The 24874-nt window shown below is 49.4% G+C and overlaps 1 protein-coding gene across 1 annotated transcript; it reads right to left on the bottom strand.

Annotated features, from left to right (window-relative positions):
* Window positions 1–955: 955 nt before the first annotated feature.
* On the bottom strand, window positions 956–24874 carry NFILZ (NFIL3 like basic leucine zipper). Its single transcript, XM_042250043.2, has 3 exons — window positions 24808–24874; window positions 6439–6536; window positions 956–6110 (listed from the first exon to the last, which is right to left on the bottom strand). The coding sequence occupies exon 3, from the start codon at window positions 6093–6095 to the stop codon at window positions 5238–5240; it is 858 nt and encodes a 285-aa protein (XP_042105977.1). The 5' UTR covers window positions 6096–6110; window positions 6439–6536; window positions 24808–24874; the 3' UTR covers window positions 956–5237.

Genomic DNA, 24874 nt, shown 5'->3' with positions numbered 1-24874 from the left:
GGAGTGGGGTGGGAAAGAAGGACAGTTATAGCAGAAATACACTCAGAAACTCCCCGGCACCCCCATCTCACTCAGAGAGGAAACCAGAGTCCTCACCTCGACCCACAGGCCCTGCGTGACCTGCCCCCCATCACTTCCCTGTCCCCACCTCCTCCCACGCTCCCCCTCCATCACAGCCTCAGCCGCATGAGCTTCCTCTATGTTTCACCAACTCACCCAGCATGGTCCCATCTCCAGACCTTGGCACAGACAGTTCTTTTCGCAGAAAGAGGGTGTCTTCCCCCAGTACGTATATAGCTCCCTCAACTCTCTGTTCAAACGTCACCTTCTCAGCAGGGCCTTTCCTGATCTCTCAATTTCAATTTTTATAACTCACCCAATGCTACCTCTCCCAATCCCCTTACCTCTTTGTTCTCCATGACGTTTATCACCACTGACTCTTTGATACATTTTTTCTTGTTTCTTTCTTTTATATGTCTCCCTCACTGGGCTGCTGGCACTACAGAGTCAAGATTGTTCATTGCTCTTTCCCAGTGCCTGGAACATGATATCTGATCAGTAAATATTTCCTAAATGAGTAAAGGAATTTTCTAAGTGAATGAATGAATGAACGGTTATGATGACTGAGCTGTAAGTTTAGCCCCAAGCCCCCTGGTGGCCAAAGCAGAAAGGGAAACAAAATTAGTTACATTCTCTGTGAGGATGAAGGACTTCCCTGGTGGCTCAGACGGTAAAGAATCTGCCTGAAAGGCAGGAGACCTCGGGTTGGATCCCTGGGTCGGCAAGATGTCCTGGAGAAGGGGATGGCAAGCCACTCCAGTATTCTTGCCTGGGAAATCCCATAGCTAGAGGAGCCTGGCAGGCTACAGTCCATGAGGTTGCAAGAGTCGGACATGACTTAGGGACTAAACCACAACCCACCACAAAATGACACACACACACACACACAAAGAGATGGGTTAAGCAAAACTTGTAAACATTTATGGGAACATTTAGGAGACTATCTTCATGACCTTGAGGCATGGAAGAATTCTTAAACAAGACAGAAATGTACAACTGCAATATAAAAGAAGGATACTTTTGGCAACATCTGATTTTAGAACTTGTCTTCAACAAAATCTGCCAGAAAAAAAGATGAAAAGACGAGTCAGGCAAGAATGCTGTGATGTTCTTATGTGACAGAGGATGTATATCTGGAATATATAAAGAGCTCTGAGAAATCAACAAGAAAAATGTAAATATCCCAGCAGAAAAGGCAAGCCATAGAAGAGGAAACCCAAGTGGCCAACAGACTTTGGCAAAGATGTTCAGCAGATGAATGCAGGTTAAATTCATTTTACACTCACCAGATTGCCAAAAACCAAACAGTTCATAAAAATCATGATATGTCAGCACAACACGGACATCCCCTGCATGTAAAAGAGTGTGAATTGGTAATACCACTCAGTGGAACACTTTGACAGTGTCAAGGTTGAAGACAAACACCATGCAGGTCTGCAATTTCTCTCCTGGGTATATACCAACAGTAAACTATGGCCCTTGGGCCAATTCTGGCTACACCTGTTTAGGGAAATAAAGTTTTACTGGAACACAGCATTGTCCACTTATTTACATACTGTCTATGGCTGCTTTCGTGCTACAGTGAAAAGATGGAGTAGATGCAACAGTGACCATTCCACAAAGTCAAAAATATTCACTCTGTGGCTGCTCTGTACAGGAAGAGTTTGCCAACCTCTGCTTTGGGTCACTGCTTCTCAAACTTCAATGTGCATACGGATCTCCTGGGAATCTTGTTAAAACACAGCTTCTGACTCAGCAGTTCAGGGAGGAGCCTGGGACTCTGCATTTCTAGCAAGCTCCCAGGGATCCTAATGATCCTAGCTCATGGATCATGACTTGAGTGTCAAAGATCCAGGGAGCACAGGGTTCCGCCAAGATGTGTCTGTGAACCCTTGCAGACAAAGCTGAGAAACGTGGCCTCAGCAACATTTTCAACTCATTTTATCTCTGCCCCCAGCAGTCACCAATCAGGTGGGCAGAAACTTTCATTCAACATCTGTTGCACATTCAATATGAGCCAGGCACACCCGAAGCAGGAAGGGAATCTCATGCATTGATAGCCAAAGAAATCTCCCCAGCCTACAAGGATGGGTGGAAGAGGAAACATAACATGTGGTTGCACAATGTCCTAAAATCTGGTCCCCAATTCAATCATGTTGTTGCAGACATGACCCAAGGGGCCCGTGGATGCCCCAGAGTAGAACATGGCACTGGATAGTTCTTACAGCAGCAACTCCCAGGCAGCCGCATGGAAGGCTGCAGCTGTCAGACGGCAGAGGCCACACCTATAGCCCCAGAGCCCATCAAATGAGTAATCGACATGTCTTGGGTGAACAGTTTAGACATTTGTGCAAGTTTCCACTTGCAAACACTTCAGTGTGGAATACTTCTTCCCTCATCCAGTTCCTGTTTGACACACAGTTCAGTTCAATTCAGTTCAGTCCCTCAGTCGTGTCCGACTCTTTGCGACCCCATGAATCGCAGCACACCAGGCCTCCCTGTCCATCACCAACTACTCAGACTCATGTCCATCGAGTCCATGATGCCATCCAGCCATCTCATCCTCTGTTGTCCCCTTCTCCTCCTGTCCCCAATCCCTCCCAGCAACAGAGTCTTTTCCAATCAGTCAACTCTTCGCATGAGGTGCCCAAAGTACTGGAGCTTCAGCTTTAGCATCATTCCTTCCAAAGAAATCCCTGGGTTGATCTCCTTCAGAATGGACTGGTTGGATCTCCTTGCAGTCCAAGGGACTCTCAAGAGTCTTCTCCAACACCACAGTTCAAATGCATCAGTTCTTTGGCGCTCAGCCTTCTTCACAGTCCAACTCTCACATCCATACATGACCACAGGAAAACCATAGCCTTGACTAGGCGGACCTTAGTCGGCAAAGTAATGTCTCTGCTCTTGAATATACCATCTAGGTTTGTCATAACTTTTCTTCCAAGGAGTAAGCATCTTTTAATTTCATGGCTGCACAGTAGGAGATCAAAAAAAATTCATTGAAAAATATCTATGTATTTGATGAATGAAGAAACAATTCATATTCAGTCCCAAGAGCCATCATATATAAATGACATTGACAAAAAAATAGTAAAGAGCCAGGTCAGGGTGAAGGGAAACAATTTTGAAGAATGAGAGGACATTTCCCCTGAAGACAGCACTACACTGGGGTTGGGAGCGTGAGTGCTTTCTAGAAAGGAAAAGAAGAGAGAGGAGTTAACATCTGTCGAACACTTGTGTACGAAGTGCTACACAGTAGTAAATGAGATTTAATCTTCTCAAACCATCTGAGGTAGGTGTGGTGGTCTCTTACTTTGGAGAAGAGGAACCAGAGGCTCCACAGGCCACCTCCAAGTAGAGGGAGGGGTGGAGGAAGGGGTCTGAGTGGTCCCTGTGGTAAGAATAGGATCAGAGGTAGAAGTTTGCAAGCAGTGGGTTCTGGCTCTAGAGAAGGAATGGTAATGGGGCTTTGAAGGGAGTGAGTTCTCTGTCCCTAGAGGAATTCAGGTAGAGACTAGATAACCACTCATCACTAGATTCTCAGAGCCCCTCCTGATGTTGAAATTCTATGAACTGTTTTAGGCAGATCCTTCTCTGGGCTTTTAAAACTGGAGCTGGAAGGTTAAAAAGGACTTGAATGATCCAAGGGCCACCAACCCCCATTCCCCTGAGTACATGGGGTGTGAATGAGCTGGGCTCAGACACTTCAGACACACCAGGTGAGTGGACTCACCAAGAGGAAGCACCAAGCTACCCACATCTCCCAGAGGTGGTATGCTATGGCCCAACTTCCTTCTTCTGTCTGCTTGTTAGCATTTCTTAACATTTCTAGGGCCAAGCCTGCATTTAAGGCCTCTGTGCATGATCAGCCACAACTAAGTGGCATCTTTGTGTTGAGAGCCAACTTCTCTGCACCCCCAGTCTACCCCTTTCCAACAGTGGGCTCTGGCTAAGAAGGGAACAGGCTAGAGCTGCCACCTCCAGGCAGCCCTCCTTCCTGCTTCCTCAGGATCTTCTTGGGAGATGTAAGTCTCCAAGCCCAGGATGTGTTCTGGGGCTGAGAGGTCTTCTAGAGTACAAGTAGCCAAAGAGAGAGAGAAGACTAACATACACACCCTTAGATACTGAGGGTCTGTTCTGGAGGCTCGGGCTGTGACTCAGCGCACAGAGGAAGCCACCTGAACTGAGTAAGTCTGACCTCCACACCAGGTGGTAAGTACACACACCCGGCCCTGCAAGAAGTGAGGGGTCAGACATCCTAAAATTCTACCTCCTCCTTCAGTATGGCCCTCAGTATGTCTGTTCCTAGTCCCCACCATCCCCCTAGAATAGGAACCCCAAAGCCAGGAAGGTGTTCTCATGCTTGTTACTAAGCTGGGCACTATGAATTGTAAATAAGTGAGTGAGAGAATGAATGAATGATCAACTGAGCACATGAAGGAGGGATTAATGTATAAAAGAATTGATGAATGGATAGACATAAAGGTAGCTAGATGAATGGATGAATGGATAGGTGTGTAGATTCAGAGTAAAGTGGTTGGGTGGATGGATCAATAGATCTAAGGATGGATAGATAGAAGGAAGGGAGGCAGAAAGGGAGAATGGGTGGGTGAGTTGATGCGATTAGATGGCTGAGTGTTTAGATGAATGAATAGACAGATAGAAGGATGGAAGGAAGGAAAGATGGATGGATAGACAGATGGACAAATGCATAGATGGGTGGAGAGATGAATGGGTGGGTGGGTATATGGATAGGTTGATGCATGAATGAAAGGGAGGATGGATGGGTGGGTGGATGGATGATGGACAAATGCATAGATGGATGGATGGATGAGAGGACAGATGGACACATGCAAGGATCAGTGAATGGATGAATGGATGGGAGGGCAGACAGGATAGATAGATGGATGGATGGATGGATGGATGGATAAATGGAAAGAGGAAGAAAGAGTGACTACCAAAAACATATTTCAGGCAGAATAGGAACCACGGTATGACCCAAGATCCCACAGACTCTCCTCTTAAAAATCTGGTCTGGCCACTAAAAAGTGGATTCTACCCCCAGCCTTGCCCAGTTTTTGGAGCTGGGTCAAAGCCAAGCCACTCATACTCCCAGACAAACCCATGATCAGTCCCCACTACAGCCTTGCAGGCCTGGCCTTGCCCAGGAGAAGCTTTCAGATGGGGCTCCTGCCACCCTCCCAGCCGCAAGGTACTCTGCTGGAAGCCTGGGACTTGATTCGCAATTTGTGGGGCAGGGAGGCCTGAGCCAGATCCTCCCGGGGATGGTTCTCAGGGACCGGGCAAGCAACTCTGGGAGGCAACCCCATGGGATCCACACCGGGTGTCAGCAACATGTCTGAGGACCCTGAGGCCCGGCATGCAGTGGGTATGGGTGACCACAGCCCCCAGCAGGACCTGAGCTCTGGTCTGGGGCCCCCATGCCTATCCAGGAGGTGACAGCTGAAGAAGGCAGCAGGCAGGGCGGCCTGCAAGGCCATGTCCACTCTTTTTGAGGCAGGGTCCTGGAGGGCCCTGGGAGGAGTGGCCAGGCTAGTCCACCTGTGAGCCACTAGGCAGCGCCAGCATCCTGGAACCCCAGCGTCCAAGGAACACGGTCTCAAGAGGCAACCGTGGGAGCCAGGTAGAGTCAGGGTCTGATCAGCCCTGGGACTGGAGTCCCCAGGCCAGGGGGAATCCCATAGCAGAGTAGGCAGGGTCCGGGTTCCCCCCGTGGCGGGCAGGAGGCCAAAGCGATGCTTGAGCGCCCGCAGCTCAGCCCTGAGCAAAGCGTTCTCCTCGAGCAGGGCGGCCAGCCGGCCCTCCAGGGCCGCGTCATTGAGGCGGCGCTTCTCGCGGGATCTCTTGGCCGCCTCGTTGTTCTTCCTGCGCTTCTCCCAGTAAACCGTGTCCTTCTTCTCTTCCGGCATAAACTCCCGCTGCCGGCGCACGGCCGGACCTCGGACCCGCGCTCCCGGCAGAGCTTTGCGGTGACCCTGGGATACATCCGGGAGGACCAAGAGACCCACATCCATGGTCGCCTGGGAGCCCTGGGGGAGGAAAGACGAATTCTTGGACTGGAAGCAGGAAACTGCCCTGAATGGCTCCTCCCTCTAATTTATCCTGTATCTCCACCATCCCCAGGAGAGGGGCCCAGGAAAGAGTGGAAACTGGGCTAGAGAGCTGGGTGGGGGCAGAAAGGAGTGTAGCAGAAAGAGTGAGGAGCTGATGGTCTGGTTTGATGTCTGAGGGAGAAGTGAGCAAGGCTACCAGAGAGAGGATGGATTTCTGGCTTAAAAGGAAGCCACTGGAGTCAGGGAGAGTAGGTTGGGTACCATATCCTCAGGAAGACAGAGGCTCTTTCCCAGGAGTTCTTACCACTAAGGAGTTCAGCACACAAGCCAAGGGCTCAGTTCAATCTGAGCTCCAGGGTAGGATTCTTGGAGACCCAGAGAGACACCGGAGGAAAGCCAAACCTAGAAAAAGAGAATATGTGTCGGTGGAGTTAAACTGAGCCAAGGTGGGGTCAGAAGATAAGCCACTACTCACCTGAAAAGTGCCAAGGTTGTACACCAAGATCTCCATCTGCAGCCAGAGGTTTCCACCTGCCCATCCACCCTACTTATATATATATTCATAAGGTCTTCTATTCGCCCACTCACTCAGTCATACACCCTTCACCGACCTACCTAGCCAACTCCCATTCCATCCATTCATCCCTTCATCTACCAACCACCATCTATTTGTCCATCCATCCCGGTCCCATCACTTCATGGCAAATAGAAGGGGGGGAAGTGGAAACAGTGACAGATTTTATTTTCTTGGGCTCCAAAATCACTGTGGATGGTGACTGCAGTTACAAAATTTAAAAATGCTTGCTCCTTGTAAGGAAAGCTATGACAAAACTTCACAGCATGTTAAAAAGCAGAGAAATCACTTTGCCAGCAAAAGTCTGTATAGTCAGAGCTATGGTTTTCCCAGTGGTCATGTTCAGATGTGAGAGTTGGACCATAAAGAAGACTGAGAGCCAAAGAATGGATGCTTTCGAATTGTGGTGCTGGAGAAGATGAGAGTCCCTTGGACTGCAGGGAGATCAAACCAGTCAATCCTGAAGGAAATCAGTCCTGAATATTCTGAGCCTGGAGCTCCAATACTTTGGCCACCTGATAAGAAGAGCAAAGACCCTAATGCTAGGACAGATTGAAGGCAAAAGAAGAAGGAGGTGGTAGAGGATGAGACGGTTGGATAGCATCACTGACTCCATGGACATGAATTCCATCTCCATGGATATGAATTTGAGCAAACTCCAGGACATGGTGAAGGACACCCATCCATCCCCCATTTGACCGTACAGTCCTCTGTCTATTCCCTGCCCACTCGCTCATCCATCTGTCAGTTCATTCACTGTTAGCTTTATCTTTAAAATAATATTGTGCCTACAGGAAAAATAAAAATTAGACAAATTGGACCTCACGAAAATGTTTAAATTTTGCACAACAAAGGACACTATCCACAGAATAAAAAGGCAACCCACAGAATAGGAGAAAATATTTGCAAATCATAAAGCTGATATAATTTGCAGGTTACACAGGTAATTGTATCCAGAATATATAGGAAACTCCTAAAACTCAACAACAACATCAAACAACTCAAAAATGAACAAAGGACTTGAGTAGACATTTCTCCAAAAAAGCTATATAAATGGTCGAAAAGCACATGAAAAGACACTCAGTATCAATAATCATTAGGGAAATGAAAATCAAAACCACAATGAGATACCACTTCACACCTCCTCAGATGACTACTATCAAAACAGCAGAAAGTAGCAAGGGTTGGCCAGGATGTGGAGAAACAGGAACTTTGATGAACTGCTTCTGGGAATGTAAAATGGTGTAGCCATTGTGGAAAACAGTACGATGGTTCCTCAAAAAAAATTAAAAACAGAATTACCACATGATCCAGCAATTCCACTTCTGGCTGCTGCTGCTGCTGCTAAGTCGCTTCAGTCGTGTCCGACTCTGTGCGACCCCAGAGATGGCAGCCCACCAGGCTCCCCCGTCCCTGGGACTCTCCAGGCAAGAACACTGGAGTGGGTTGCAAATTTCCTTCTCCAATGCATGAAAGTGAAAAGTGAAAGTGAAGTCGCTTAGTTGTGTCTGACTCTTCGAGACCCCATGGACTGCAGCCTACCAGGCTCCTCCGTCCATGGGATTTTCCAGGCAAGAGTACTGGAGTGGGGTGCCATTGCCTTCTCCGCACTTCTGGCTATACCTGCTAAATCACTTCAGTCGTGTCTGACTCCTTGTGACCCCATGGACTGTAGCCCACCAGGCTCCTCAGTCCATGGGATTCTCCAGACAAGAATACTGAAGTGGGTTACCATACCCTTCTCCAGAGGATCTTCCCAACCCCAGGTATCGAACCACCCTCGTCTCTTACATCTCCTACATTGGCAGGTGGGTTCTTTACTAGCACCACCTGGGAAGCCCACTGGATATATACCTAAAAGAATTGAAAGCAGGGTTTCAAAGAAACATTTGTACACCCATGTTCATAGCAGCATCATTCATAATAGCCAAACGGGAGAAGTAATCCAAGTGTCCATCAACAGATGAATGGCTAGGCAGTCCATCCATACAGCAGAATATCGTCCAGCCCTTAAAAGGAAGGAAATTCTTAAAAGGAGACCCTGCTTTCAATTCTTTTGGGTATATATCCAGTGTATAAGGCTCCCCAGGTGATGCCAGTAGTAAAGAACATGCCTGTTAACACAGGAGACATAAGAGATATATTATCCATCCCTAGGAGTGGGTTGGCAACCCACTCCAGTATTCTTGCCTGGAGAATCCCATAGACAGAGGAGCCTGGAGGGCTACAGTCCATAAGGTCACAAAGAGTAGGACACAACTCCAGTGACTTCGCACACACACATATGTGTAACCAACGTACTTAGTTGTACACCTGAAACGGACACAGCATTGCAAATCAACTATACTACAATAAAAATAATTTGTGTAAAAAAAGGAAGAAAATTCTGACACATGCTTCAATGTGGATGCAATTTAAAGGCATGCTCACTGAAATAACCCAGTGACTGAAAAATAAATTCTCCTTTCGTATGATTCCACTTATTGGAGGGACTTAAGGTAGTCAAGAACGGTAGCCCATCAGGCTCCTCTGTCCATGGGATTCTCCAAGCAAGAACACTGCTGTGGGGCTCCATGCCCTCCTCCAGGGGATCTTCCCAACCTAGGGATTGAACTTAGGTCTCTCTCACAGCAGGCAGATTCTTTACCATCTGAGCCACCAGGGAAGCCCTGAGTAGTCAAAGCCACAAAGACAGAAAGTATTGATAAAATGTGGTCCTTGCTGGGGCTGAGGGAAAGACGTGAGTTAGTGTTTAACTGATATTTAATTTCAGTTTTAGAAGATGAGAAGCTATGAAGATAGATGGTGGTGACGGCTGCACATATTTAATAACATATTTAATACCACTGAACTGTGTGCTAAAAATGGTTAAGGTGATAAATTTATGATATGTGTATTTTACCACACTAAGAATATTGTAATAATAATAATTTGGTGCCTTTACTAAGGGCTAGGCGTCTTTCCATCCATATATTCATCTACTGGTCCCACTCACCCGCCTTCTGTTCCTCCATTCTCGCATCCATCTAACACATCCTTCCTATGTGCCAGTCATCCTTCCACAAATCCATTCATTCATCCCTATATACCTCCATGAGTCCACCCATCCATCCAACTAATAAGAAAGCAATTGATAAGAACTTCCCACATGACTAGTGTTGAAGAATCAGGATGTTAAGAATAGGAGCAGGGGACTTCTCTAGTAGTCCAGTGGTTTAGAATCTACCTTGCAATGCAGGGGATGTGGGTTGGATCCTCGGTCAGGGAACTAAGATCCCCACATCCCCTGGAGCAACTACTGAGGCCACATGCTCTGGAGCCCAGGTGCCACAACTGGAGATCCCGAATGACTCAACAAAGGTCCTACATGTCACCATAGAGACCAGATGCAATCAAATGCAAAAAAATATTAAAGAAGAGGAGCAGATGGGGACTTCCCTGGTAGCTCAGCAGTAAAGAATCCACCTGCAGTGCAGGAGACACGAGTTCAAGTCCTGGGCCAGGAAGATCCCCTGGAGGAGGAAATGGCAACCCTCTCCAGTATTCTTGCCTGGAGACTCCCATGGACTGAGGAGCCTGGCGGGCCACAGTTCATGGAGTGTCAGACACAGCTACGGGACTGGGCGCAAGGAGCAGACAGAAGCAGAGTCATTGGATTCCCAACCCCTAGAGTGGGGGGAACCACCTCTTTTACCATAGCCCATTCTCCCGTGTCGGTTTTCCTGAACATTCTGATACAAAGATCTGGTCTCTACTGAACCCCTGGGTTCCCTGCACCTAGGATGTCATCACCTTCTGTGACTCTGATGCAAAACAGGATGAGAGGAAAACCAGAGCAAGGTATGAGAGTTCTGACTCAGGATGGGCTCAAGGGAAAACTGGACATTGAGGACTGACAATTTTGTTCCAAAAAACCACTGAATAACCTCCATGAGGACAGCATGTGCCGTTTTCTTTCTTTTTTTTTTTTTTTTGGTCTACCATTGTATTCCTGTGCCTGACATTGGGCTCATAGATAGTAGTGGGTAAATAAACATTTGTTGAATGAGTGAATAGACACATAAATGAATAAAAACAGAATATTGTTCACACATAAAGAATGTTTGGCCCTCCTGCTGAACCGCCAGTCTAAAACTGTGAAACCCACTTCATCAGCCTCCTTGCTTTGGCCACCAGGAAATTCATCACTGGGTTTTGAGATGAACTCTAGTGGCTTTCTCGAGTTGGGAATGCAGTTTTTCTCCTCTAATGTTATTGTTTGAAGTTAGTCTTTTATTCTGTGCCCTTGGCCGTGTTTGAAAAAGCATGGAGGCATAAACAGTCAAATAACAACACTCCTAGGAATCCTGACCATAATCCTAGACCCACATTTTGCAAAAGTTTATTCTCAAGAATCCCAGTGGCCCGGCCTCCCTGATGGCTCAGTGGTAAAGAATCAGCCTGCCAATGCAGGAGACAACGGGTTCAATCCCTGGTCCGAGAAGATCCCACATGTCCCAGAGCAACTGAGCCCAAGCACCACAATTATTGAGCCTGTGCTATAGAGTCTGGGAGCTGAGATGTAGCTACTAAGCCCACTCGTCCTAGAGCCCGTACTCAGCAATAAGAGAAGCCACTGAAATGAGAAGACCAAGCACAGCAACTAGACAGTAGACTCCACTCACCACAACTAGAGCAAACCCTGGGCAGCAACCAAGGTCCAGCACAGCCAAAAATAAGTAAAATTATTTTTTAAAAAAAGAATCCCAGTGGCAACAGTGTTCTGCCAAAAACAAGAGATACAAATATATTTGAAAAATATTGCATTCCTTGTTCTTATATGAAAATCACAAACACATGGGAATCATCAAAGGCTCTGATGAGTCCTGCAAAAAGGTTTAACTTGTGTTTGACTTGGAAGTTCTCAAATGTATTTGGCCATGAAATATTAACTTCACAAAACACCTTGGGATATATATTTATTCATACACTCATACAACACTGTGCCAGGTTCTAAGGTGGTTACTGGGCCGGCAGAGGAAGACTGAACAGTCTCCCTGCCCTCACAAAGCCAGGAGATGACAGGTGTCTCCCTGGGACCAGCATCCGGAGAGCACTATTCTGGCTCTGGGAGAGAGGATGGGGGCCAGCTGGGCTGGAAAGAGAGGGGGACAGCCTAAGGGTCATCTAAGCCCAAGTCAAGGCCAGTGGATGCCCAGGGAAGGAGGCAGTGCATGGGCTGGTGGTCAGTTAGAGGAGGAACCGGAGGCTCTCACGCTAAGCCCACGAGGCCAACAGGGTTCAGCCTCACTGTGCGGCTCCCTGCCTGAGTCCCCTCCTCTCTGTGGCTTGGCCAGAGGCCCCCCTAACCACCACCCCGACACCTCCACAGGAACCCAGAGGGAGATGGGGCAGTAGATAGCTCAGCTGCCTGAGTTTATTTAGAGAATACACAGCGAGCTCTGGGCTGGGCCTTCCTGTGGTCGTGGAGGAGGCGCTGGTGGGGGCGGGCAAGTCAGGGGACACTTCCCATGAATCGGCCAGTGAGGGGAAGAGGAAACCGGAAAATCTCCCTCAGAGATGGCCCAGCACAACTCCACCCCAGCCCCACCACCCTCCACTGACTCTGACTGGTGGCAGTCAAGGCTCTTCTCAGTTCCCCCAAGTGACGGGAAACTCATTCACTAAAGCCAGCCGCTGCGAGGCTGGGTGACTTCTCATAGTCAAGAAGGTCTTTCTGACAAATACCATATGGTGTCACTTCTATGTGGAATCTAAGACAGGACCCAAATGAACTTCTCTACAAAATGGAAACAGACTCACAGACACAGAGAGCAGACTTGTGGTTGCCAAGGCAGAGGGGGTGGGGGAGGGAAGGATTGAGAATTTGGGATTACCAGTTGCAAATTATTATATATGGGATGGATAAACAGATCCTGCTCTGGGGGCTTCCCTGGTGGTTCAGTGGTAAACATGGGTTCAATCCCAGGTACAGGAAGATGCCACGTGCTGCAAAGCACCCATGCTCCACAACTACTGAGCCTGTGCTCCAGACTCTGGGAGCCGCAGCTACTGAGCCCGTGCGCCATGCAGCCTGTGCGCTGCAACGAGAGAAGCCACGGCGAATGGGAAGCCTTTATGCCAGAACTAGAGTAGCCCCTGGAGAAGGCGAGGGCACCCCACTCCAGTACTCTTGCCTGGAAAATCCCATGGACAGAGGAGCCCAGTAGGCTGCAGTCCATGGGGTCACTAAGAGTTGGACACGACTGAGTGACTTCACTTTCACTTTTCACTTTCATGCATTGGAGAAGGAAATTTGCAACCCACTCCAGTGTTCTTGCCTGGAGAATCCCAGGGACGGGGGAGCCTGGTAGGCTGCCATCTCTGGGGTTGCACAGAGTTGGACACGACTGAAGCGGCTTAGCAGCAGCAGCAGCAGCAGAAGGTAGCTCCTGCTTGCCTCAGCTAGATAAAAGCCCATGCAGCAACAAAGACTCAGCACAGCCAAAAATAAAAATAGATAAAATTTTTAAAAAAATTTTTAAAGATCCTACTGTGCTTGCCTGGTGGCTCAGATGGTAAAGAGTCTGCCTGCAATGCAGGAAACCTGGGTTTAATTCCTGAGTCAGGAAGGTCCCCTGGAGGAAGGCAAGGCAATCCACTCCAGTATTCTTGCCTGGAGAATTCCATGGACAGAAAAGCCTGGTGTGCTATAGTCCATGGGGGTTGCATAGAGTCAGACATGACTGAGTGACTATCACTTTCACTTTTCACTGTATATCACAGGGAACTATATTCAATAGCCTGTACAAAAAATCATAATGGAAAAGAATATGAAAAAAATATATGTGTATAACTGAGTCATTTTGCTGTAGAGCATAAATCAAACACTGGAGAAGGAAATGGCAACACACTCCAGTATTCTTGCCTGGAGAATCCCATGGACAAAAGAGCCTGGCAGGCTATAGTGCATGGGTTCGCAAGAGTTGGACATGACTGAGCGAGTAAACCAGCACCATAAATTAAACACAACATGGTAAATCAATTATACTTCAATAAATTTCGTTTTAAAAAAAAGAAGATAAAGAAGGAGAAGGGGCAGAAGAAAGAGGAAGAAGCGGAGGGGAAGGAGGAAGGGGAGAATGAGGAGGAGGGGGAGGTCTTCCTGGTGCAGAGCAAAATCCACGTTCACTAGACTTTTTTCCCATTAGAATGTGTTCTCTGTGTGAGTGATCGAGAAACTTCTCTCTCTGGCCCCTAAGGATTTGATGAATTGACATTCACATTCCTCTATTCCTATTGCAGTCTCTAAGGAAAGTGGTAATATTCACTGAGCACCTGCTGGCCTCTGCATGCCAGGCATATGCAGTGCCTTACTCTGCACTCACCAGCACTCAAAGAGAAACGCTCAGTTATTATCCCCATTTGACAGATGAAAAACCGCTGAGAGGCCCAGTGACTTACCTGAGTCAGTTAACAGACACTAGAGCCCACACTTTAACAGATCAGCTGAATCCTCCTGGCTTTTCCCCTACTTCTTCCACTGAGGACAGAGTTTTGAGTTTGGTTAGCACCTCTGAACAATAGAGGTCGGTGTCCACAGAGGAAAAAGGGGTCCAGGTACTGAACAGCTGGCAGTGGGCAGGGCTGAGATGAACATCCAGGCTGTCAGAATGATGCACGGATGGACAGAGTAAAGAGCTCCAGCCAGTTCTGCCTGGGTTCAGATTTTCCCTCCCAGCTGAGCATGTGGGGGCAAGTTCTGTCACCCCTCTGAGCTTCCAATGCCTCATTTAAAATGAAGGTAATAGTGGTACCTACTTCATTGGTTCTATAAAGAATGAGATCATATATGTGAAGAGCCAGTATAGAACAGTACACAATGAGCCACAGGGCTATTTTTTATTTGATGGTGGTGGTAGGGTTAGAATTCTCTCCCACTAAGCTTCTGCAGCCAGACCCTAATGGTTATCTGTGTTGAAAACACCCACACAAAATGGAAACAGACCCACCGACCTAGAGGACAGACTCTGTGGTTGCCAAGGAGGAGGAGGTGGGAGAAGGAAGGATTGAGAGTTTGGGATTAGCAGACGCAAACTATTATATATGGAATGGATAAATTTACAGTCCATCCAGCACAATGGTATCAGTATATAGATGATGACATTGGACTTCCATTCAAGATGGCAGACCAAGTACCCGCAGAGACCTCCCTTGTTCCTCCTCCAAACACTTGGACAGAGAAGCGCCAACGTGAACCAGAAATCAAAGCAGAGATGCTCAGTGACAAGGGTGCCCCCACCCACAGAAATGTAGGGCCCCTAATTTATGATGTCAAAGACCCACATTCTCAGAAGGCTCAGAGGACGGGGGAAGAGATCCTGAAGATATGAGGAATTCACAACCACTTCATGAAGTTGCCACAAACTCCCCAACTGGAAGAATTTACATCTGCAGAAATAGAGATAATCAGTGCAATCTTCAAAGAGTTTTACATGAATAGATAAAGTGATTCAAAAAGATAAAGGAGGGAATACTAACCATAAGACCAGAACAGGAGGTTATAAAACAAAAGGAAGTAGATTTTTTAAAAGAATGAATTGCTCAGCTATGAAAAATATAGTTACTAAGAAAAAAAAAAAAAAAACTCAAGACATGAGTTGCCTAGTAGAAGCAGAAACCGAGATCCAGATTTGGGAACAGACTTACCAAGGTCAGATGGAATTTTTTTTTTTTTCAGATGGAATTTAAGTGGCCAAAATGTAACTAGTACTCAGAGCTCAGCTTTGAAAAGCCCAGAACTGAATTCTAGCTCAGAACCTGAGCCCTGAGGCCATCTATGACTCTCCAAGAGTGTTCTATGGCTCCCCATCTCTCGTCTGTTTTTCTTTCCTTTCCCTGTATTATAAGGTTGCTGCTGAGCTGAACTTCAAAGTTCCTTCCTGATGAGAAGCAGGGCTTCCATTCTCTGACTAGGCAGGGTGGGAACAAGGGGTACCGGAGCAAAGCATAGCCCTCTCCTCCCAAATTAGAATTTAATTAAACAGAATCTTAATGTCAGAAGAGGAATAGTCAGTATTGGCCATGGGATGCTGGTCTCTGAGCCTCTGATTCCTCATCCATAAAATGGGTTCACTTCGCCAACAAAGATCCATCTAGTCAAAGCTATGATTTTTCCAGTAGTCATGTACAGATGTGCAAGTTGGACCATAAAGAAGGCTGATCATCAAAGCATTGATTTTTTTCAAATTGTGGTGATGAAGAAGACTCTTGAGAGTCCCGTGGACTGCAAGGAGATCAAACCAGTCAATCCTAAAGGAAATCAACTCTCAACATTCATTGGAAGGACTGATGTTGAAGCTGAAGCTCCAGTACTTTGGCTACCTGATGCGACGAGCTGACTCATTGGAAAAGACCCTGATGCTGGGGAAAATTGAGCACAGGAGAAGAGGGCGATAGAGGATGAGATGGTTGGATGGCATCATCGACTCAATGGACATGAATTTGAGGAAACTCTGGGAGACGGTGTAGGACAGGGAAGGCTGGTATCCTGCAGTCCTTGGGGTCTCAAAGAGTTGAACAGGACTTAGCAACTGAACAACAACAATAAAAATGGGTTCAAGGGACCCTATCACATGCAGATGTTTTGAGAATTAAATAGTAAGTTGTGTGTACAAGACACCTGGCCTGTCCAGATGGTCTCACACAGAACACCTTCCTGGAGCTGAGCAAACTCCTTTCTTGAGCCCAAAGACATCCCAGGTAAGAACAAACTACAGTCATTTGGGGTCTCAACCACCAAGACAGGAGAGAGAAAAAAGTCTGAAAGGAAAATTTTAAAGATGAGGGGAAAAAAAGATGAATCAAAGAAGAGAGAGTAAGCCCATAAACTCCCCACCCATGTGGCCAAAAGGAGCCCACAAGCTTTCCCCTTGTTTTGTGCTAAGTGGGCAGCTACAAATGACCACAGACTCTCCAGTGGGTGTAAGACTTCTTAACACTTGACGGCAAGAGGTGGCATTCATGTGGGTGACGCACCTCTAGAAAAATGGTTTGCCCCCATCCTTTATAACAGGAATACTCATTTTTCTTTCATTTACACAATGAGATACTGTTTTTTTCCAGCTGAAATTGGCAAAGATGTTAAAAAACGATAAAACCCAATGCTAGCAAGGATGCGGTGAGATGGGCACTTCTATATCTAGAAGGCGGAGGTGTCAATTGCTTCCTGGCAAAACAATTGGGCAATATGAAACACAGTTAGGCTTAAACCCTGTCTGAGGAGTAAAAGTGCCCCTTTCTTCCCACCTGGATCACTGCTTCAAGCATCTCCATATTTTGCCCTCAGTAGCCCCAATATCCCTCCTCAAATACACCATTCCAGCCAGTTAGAACCTCTTTCATTTACTGAAAAGATGTTCTCTCATCTCTACATGCTGTTCCTTCTGCCTGAAACATTCTTTCTCTTCCCTCACCAATTCCCTGGCCAAATCTTATTCATCCTTCAGAACTGAGCCTAGATGTTGCCTCATACAGGAAGCCCACCAGACTGATCCCTCTTATCTAGACCAGGAGCATCTTCTGGCTCCCTGTACCCGGGGCTTTCACCATCACCTCCACAGGGATCACTCTTGAGTCTGCCTCCCCATGTCCACCGATCTCCAGAATTTGTCGTCCTTCAGTTGCCAAGTTGTGTCTGACTCTTTTGTGAACCTATGGACTGTAGCCCACCAGGCTCCTCTGTTCATGGGATTTCCCAGGCAAGAATACTGGAGTGGGTTGCCATTTCTTTCTCCAGGGAGCTTCCCTACCCAGGGATTGAACCTGTAACTCCGGCATTGGCAGGCGGATTCTTTACCACTGAGCCACCAGGGAAAATCCAATCTCCAGAACAGAGGTTCAGTAAATGCAGGAGGAGTGAAATATTTGAAGAAGGGGTGTGCTCTGTGTAGTCCCAGAAGGCAGAGAAAGGACCACAGAGAGGGAGAAATTTTTCTAAAAATTCCAGCAGAGGCTATCTCGAGTGATAATGAGCTGCCTGTCACAAGAGCTACCCAATTGAGGGGGTCAGAAGCTGCTTCTCTCAGTCCCTCTCTCTGACGTCTCCACCTTTCCCTGCCCAGATTCAGGGCCCGGGGGTGCCTTCCTCCCCAATCTGTTCATGTGACTCTCCTCTGACTCAGAAGGTGACCCAGGGAAGAGAGAGGACTCACAGGGGCTGTTCCCACGGCCCTAGCTCAACCCAACCCATTCCACCGAAGAGTCGCAAGAGGCTACATCCTCACAGGGTTCAATGCGCCGAATAGCGGGCTGCGCAGTCTCGCTCTGAAAGAACCCTACTTCACAGAAGCTCCAGCGAAACCTACCTCTAAAACCGAGAACCCTGTGCGGGAACTCAGATTTCAAGGCAAAAAATGCAAGGCACTCTGGTCTGCGGCCAGCCCTCCCCTCTGCCCTCCCGGGGCGCAGGGAGTGGCCGGAAGCCGTTGGTACCTCTGTGCCCAGCCCACAAGCCCAGCTGGAGTCCCCGGAGCCAGGAACTGACAGGAAAGCGGGGCGGGGGGCGGGGGGGGGGGGAATGGGGGAGGGGTGTCAGGAGCCAGGCCATGGGTTCGATCCTTGAGGTGGCAAGGCACATATCCTGACTTGACACAAATTCCTGGTCTTCGCCAAGCCTGTCTTTTCACCTGTCAAACGGGTACAAGGTTGGTGCCTGGGTTGGTAAGTAACCCAGGTACACACTTAGTCCCAAAAGGTAGTGGGTGTTGCTTGTCAATGCCAAGAGCTTCAGGGAGGCACCCAGGGCCCACGGGGAGGGGCGGTCTGATCCAAGGGCATGTTGGCTGCCTGTGAGTCACAGCCCAATGGAAATTCACCTCCTGCAAGTCACATGGAAAAAAATCCATCTGCGGTACCTAAAGCCTTCCGCCCCTGGCCAGACAATTCCCTCAGGCTCTGCCTCCCCATCTCTCTAGCCCAAACCAGAACAACCCCCAAAACAAGGGGAACCCCAGCTTCTCAGTGCCTGGCAGGCTGGGGTCTGGCTGCTGGGCAGAAGCTCGAGGCGCCCTCCCCAGCCCGGAGGTGGTGTCACTGGGAGGGGCTGAGGGCACCTGGCCTCAGTCACCACTCACACCATGTCCAGCCAACGCCAGGACCCAGCCAGCCCCTGGTCCCACTCAAGTCTCCTGCCAGGAGGAGACTCAAGTCTCTCTTCCAGGCAGCCAAGTCTGCAAATGACTCTGCAGGTGGCCAGACCCCATCCAGGCCCACCAGGGCCTACACACACCTACACTGAGCCTAGTAGCTCTGGCTCCCCTGGCTCACCCTGCTCTAGCCGCACAGGCCTCCTCACTTGTTCCCCCAACACACCAGGCCCGGTTCTGCCTCAGGGCCTTTGCACAGGCTGTTCCCTCTGCCTGAAATGCTGTTCCTCCAGATACACACATGGCCCCTCCCTCACCTCCTAATAGGTCTCCGTTCCTCAGCAAGATCTGCCCTGACCGCCCCCCCCCAGGCTAAACTGCCCCGCACACCCCCATTCATCTTCCCTCTTGCTTTGCATTTGTTGGATGAACTTTTTGTTGTTGTTCACTCCCTCAGTTGTGTGCACCTCTTTGCGACCCCATGGACTGCAGCACACCAGGCTTCCCTGTCCTCCATCTCCCAGAGCTTGCTCAGACTCATGTCCACTGAGTCGGTGATGCCTTCCAACCATCTCATCCTCTGTCATCCCCTTCTACTGCCTTCAATCTTTCCCAGCATCAAGGTCTTTTATCACTCCCTTATTATTACTTTTTTTTTTTTTTTTTTTGGCCTGCCATGCAGCATGTGGGATCTTAGTTCCCCAACCAGGGATCAAACCTGTGCCCCCTGCATCTTGCCTTGGAAGCATGGGGTCTCAGCCGCTGGATCACCTAGGAAGTATCTCCCTTACTTTTTCATTACTGACTTATTTGCTTAGTGTCTCTCGGTTTCTAGAATGCCAGCCCCTGGGCACCCTTCTCTGTCCCCACAACAGCACCTGGCGTGAAGCACATGCCAAATAACGATTCATATAGCTATTTATTGAGCGAATGAACCAACGTGAACAATCGTGTTTCATTCTCATAGCTTCCCTGGAAGTCAGGTTCTCCCTTTTTTTCCACAGAGGCTCAGAGAGGTACAGCGTCTTGCCCAGAGTCACACAGCAGGTCATGGGTGATCTGGACCCTGGAGTCCACTCTCTGCAGCCTAACATACAGCTGGAGGTGGGGCATGGGAGGTCTCAAGACACCTTGAGGCTGTTACCCAGCTCCTGGCTCAGGATTCAGTGTCTGTGGAGCCCCAGGGCCTCGGTCTCCCCGCTGAGCCAAGCCTGGGAGCGTAATGAGAGTAGCGGCTTCCAGCCCCGGGAGACCTGCCCTCCAGGCCAGAGGCACCGCTCCTTCGCCATCTCTGCAGCTGCCCTCAAAGCAGAGACACCCCACTTTCCCAGCCCCCACCCAGAGCTGGATACTCTGTGGTTGCCCAGGACAGGCTGGAGCTGTCCCTAGGGACCTTGACACAAGCAGTGACTGGACCCTGTGACTTCTCTGGGTTCCCCAAACCCTCACTGGCATCAACGGGGGCCCTATTTGGGTGCCCAACCCTGCCTGTGCTAAGCACTTTACAGTCACTATCTGTTGGAGCAATCTCTTTCACCACACAAATCAGATTATGCCACTTTCCAGTGAAAAACCCTCAACGGATCAAGACCAAAGCTCCCACGCCCCACCCCGGGGACCCTGCGCAGTCCAGATGGAGCTGGTCCCCTCTAAGCTCCCACCACACTGGCCTTCTGACCTCTCCAACTCACCACAGGGTCTTTGCACATGCGGCCCTTCTGCCCGGACCACTCCTCCTCGGTTCCCCTGGTTGCCCTGTTCTCATCCTAGGATCGCAGCCTCTCTGAGAAGCCCTTGCTGACCTCCCAGGAGAGTTCATGCGCCTCTGCTCTGCACCTACTAAAACAAGGTGTTTCTGCCCCTTAGCATTCATTACGTTCACTTATATAATTCATTGACTCACATCTCTCTTTCTCCTTCGAGACCAGGGCCTGGGTTTCTTCTCCCCAGTGTTTTCCCACCCCTGGGCCAGGCACGTAGCAGGCGCTTGATAAAAAACCTGGCGAATGAATGAGTGCATGTCCTGAATCCTGGCATCTCTCCCAGGCTCCCATTCTACAGGTGAGGAGACCAAGGCTTGATCACCTGAGGCGGTACCAGGACTCCTGACTTCTCTTCTGCAGAGCCTGCCCCACCCCCAACCCCACAGCATCCTCTTGCCTCCCACTCCTGCTTTAGGACAGTGGTTCTAAACCCAGGGGATGTTTGTCAATGTCTGGAGACATTTGTGGTTGTCATCACAAGGGGAGGGTGTCTCTGGCATCTAACGGTAGAAGCCGGAGATGCTGAACGTACTGTGATACGCAGGACAGAAGACTCTCCAGCACCAGTGTCAGCAGTGTGTGTGGAGAAACCCTGCTTTAAGGGAGGTGCCCACATCCAAGCCTGATTTATTAAGACCAGGTAAGTCTGGGACTTCTCTGGTGGTCCAGTGGTTGAGAATCCACCTGCCAACTCAGGGGACACATGTTCAATTCCTGGTGTGAGAAGATCCCACATGCATTAGAAGCCACAACTACTGAAGCCCAGGCATCTGGAGCCCGTGCTCTACAACGAGAGAAGCCACCACAATGAGAAGTCTGCACGCCACAGTGAAAAGCAGCCCTTGCTCGCCACAACTGGAGAAAGCCCGCACACAGCAACGAGGGCCCAAGGCAACCAAAAGTTAATTAATTAATTTTTTAAAAAGACCAGGTCTGGTCCCAGGGGCCATTTAATTGGGTCAGAAGTGGCACTGGTCTGGTTGGAACCCTGTGCTATGCCAAGTCGCTTCGGTTGTATCCGACTCTGCGACCCTATGGACTGTAGCCCACCAGGCTCCTCTGTCCATGGGATTCTCTAAGCAAGATACTGGAGTGGGTTGCTGCGCCCTCCTCCAGGGGATCTTCCCAACCCAGGGATCAAACCCATGGTTCTGACTGTCTTCTGCATTAGCTGCTGCTGCTGCTAAGTCACTTCAGTCGTGTCCGACTCTGTGCGACCCCATGGACGGCAGCCCACCAGGCTCCCCCGTCCCTGGGGTTCTCCAGGCAAGAACACTGGAGTGGGTTGCCATTTCCTTCTCCAATGAGTTCTTTTCCACTAGCGCCACCTGGGAAGCCTAGGTCCCCAAGCTAGAGCTCACCTGGCCCCAACTTCCCAGGTGGCTCAAGTGATAAAGAATCTACCTGCCGATGCAAGAGACACAGGTTCAATCCCTGGGTCAGGAAGATCCCCTGGAGGAGGAAGTGGCAACCCACTCCAGTGTTCTTGCCTGAAAAATTCCATGAACAGAGAAGCCTTGCAGGCTACAGTCCATGGGGGTCGCAAACAGTTGGCTACAACTGAGCACATAACAGTGGAGCTAGTGATAAAGAACCTACCTGCTAAGGCAGGTTAGACATAAAAGACAGAGGTTCGATCCCTGGGTCGGGAAGATCCCCTAGAGGAGGAAATGGCAACCCACTCCAGTATTCTTGCCTGGAGAATCCCATGGACAGAGGAGCCTGGCAGGCTGCAGTCCCTAGCATCGCACAGAGTCAGACACAACTAAAGTGGCTTAGCGTGAGCACACAACAGCACGCACATGCACCCAGCTTTTGTATATCAAAAGACACTATCCACAGAGTAAAAAGGCAACTCACAAATGGGAAAAAAACATGTGCAAATCATATATCTGATGAAGGATTAATATCCAGAATATAGAGAGAGCTATGATCCAACCACACTCGATTTAAAAAATGAACAAAGAGCTTGAAAAGACATTTCTCCCAAGAAGATACATGAATGGTCAATAAGCACAGGAAAAGATGCTCAGCATCAATCATTGTTAGGCAAATGCACAGTAAAACCACAATGAAGTCTGAAACTAACACAACTTTGGAAATCAACTATACACCCATAAAATTTCAAACAGGAGAAACCACAATGAGATACCACTTCATACCCATTAGACTTCTATCGAAAGACAGAAAATAATAAGTTGGCTAGGGTGTGGAGAAGCTGGAACCCTTGTACCTTGTTGGTGGGAATGCAAATAGGTGCAGCCATTGTGGAAAACAGTCTGGCAGTTCCTCAAAAAATTAAACGTAGAATTAGCATATGATCTAGCAATTCCACCTCCAGGTATCTATCAAAGAGAACTGAAAGCAGAGTCTGGAAGAGATAGTTGTGCACCATGCCCATAGCACCATTATTCACAATATCTGAAAGGCGGGAACTACCCAAGTGTCTGCTGATAGATGGATGAAAGCGTGAGATGGGGTCCATACATGCAATGGAATACTATTCGGCCTTGCAAAGGGAAGAAGATTCGGACACTCGCAAAACGTGGACAAAGCTTGAGGCATGATGCTCAGTGAAAGAAGACAGACACAGAAGGACAGATGATCTGATTCCATTTACAGGAGGTGCCGAAAGAGTCAGATTCATCGAGACGGAAAGTAGGCTGGAGACGGACTGGGGGAGGAGACCTTTCATACGGCGAAAAGAGTTCTGAAGATGGATGAAGTTTATGGGACGAAGCTTGCCCCGGGGCGGGAGAAGGTCTCTGAGCCACAAACCTCCAGCCCATTTGCTCCGGATGAACACGTGACTCCGCACTCCGTGCCCACCATTAGCCCCCAGGCGCCCACTGTGGCCAGATGGTAGCCGCATCATCAAGTGTGTGCATCAGTGTGGACTGCGGCGGGACACAGAAAGAGGAGGAGAAAGAGATGGACAGAGGAAGCAGAGACGGAAGGAGAGACAGGGCAAGTCAGAGAGCTGATGGCCACCAACCACACTCCACACACCCACACTCCGCAGACCCCAGCAAACAGCCACCCATATCTGCAAGCTGCCCGTATCCATCCTCCACGGCCGCCTGAACCTCATCGCCAACAGGCCAGAGCCCAGAGACCCTCAAATCCTTACAATAACTGGCTCCCCACGGTTATTACCTAGTCAGACCCCACAGCACACCAACCCTGAGCACAAATACCCACAGGTCTGCACTGAAGCTGGAGCCGCTTCGCCACCAGGTCCCAGAAACAGACCTGACCCTCCCCTACAGCTAGACCCCTTACAAGACCACCCAACAGCAGACCCTCCCTGGTCCCTGAAGCAGCCTCTTCTGAGACCTCAACCTCCCACCCAGTCTCCCGGCCACCCACCCCCATCCCCAGGGGGCTGCAGCCTCCCTTCAGGACCCACGTTCTTGGGTCCTGTATGGATATGCACCGAGCCTGTGTTTTTTCATCCCATTAGAGCTGACCAGGCTACAGCTAGCCAGACGTCAGCCATCAGCAGTTGCACCATGTAGGGGACAGAGACTGGGTTTTGGGGGGGTCGGCAACACCCATTGAAGGAGCAGAGACACACAACAGGAGGTCAGGAGCCCTGTGATGGGAGAAGCAGCAAGAAGCGAGGAGAAAGGTGGGCTTTGGGGAAAGATGGCTGCAAAGTGGCCCCCTGAAGCCTGATGCTCCCACACCCAGCTCCAAGGGGCCTCGTCCTGGCGCCACCTGCACCAGGCAGCCGTCCTGGCCCCTTCACCAGGACAGCACCCTCCACCTTTGCTCCCCTTCATGGGCAACATGGACAGAGGAAGCAGAAACTAAGAAGGGAGAGGAAGGGGACCCTAGGATGGGGGGAAGCCTGTTCTTCCCCGCCCCCACCGCTGGAGCGTGGGGATTGGATGGGACAGAAGGGACAGAGGCAGAGAGAGAGACAAGCAGGGCAGGGTCACTCAGAGAGAAACGCGAAGAGCCACAGACCCTCAGATCCAGAGACCCAGAAAGAGAAAGCGTGCTAAGACGGGGAGAGAGACACATGAAGTGCCGGCTTCAGGTAGGAAAGCTGTCAGAGGGAGAAATCTCAGCAAGAAAGGACCTTGTCGAGAGAGAGGCTGAGATGCCAGGGGGAGGTGGTCCCGGTGTGGGTTCCCGAGCCCCCACCCCCGTCCCCCACCACCAACCCGGTCCCGGGACGTTCACCAGCCTGGCTGGGCTGCTACCTGCCTGCGAGGATCACCTCCGGGTCGCAGCATCCGCGGCGAGTCCCCTGTGAGCCACATCGGCCTC

The sequence above is a fragment of the Ovis aries genome, chromosome 5, assembly GCF_016772045.2.
Source record: "Ovis aries strain OAR_USU_Benz2616 breed Rambouillet chromosome 5, ARS-UI_Ramb_v3.0, whole genome shotgun sequence".
NCBI classification, from domain to species: domain Eukaryota; kingdom Metazoa; phylum Chordata; class Mammalia; order Artiodactyla; family Bovidae; genus Ovis; species Ovis aries.
The sequence above is the reverse complement of the archived record's forward strand: the minus strand, read 5'-3'. Positions and strand labels throughout refer to the sequence as shown.

Coding starts and splice junctions, on each gene's coding strand:
- NFILZ (XM_042250043.2), bottom strand. CDS start 6,095: ATGGATGTGGGTCTCTTGGTCCTCCCGGATGTATCCCAGGGTCACCGC.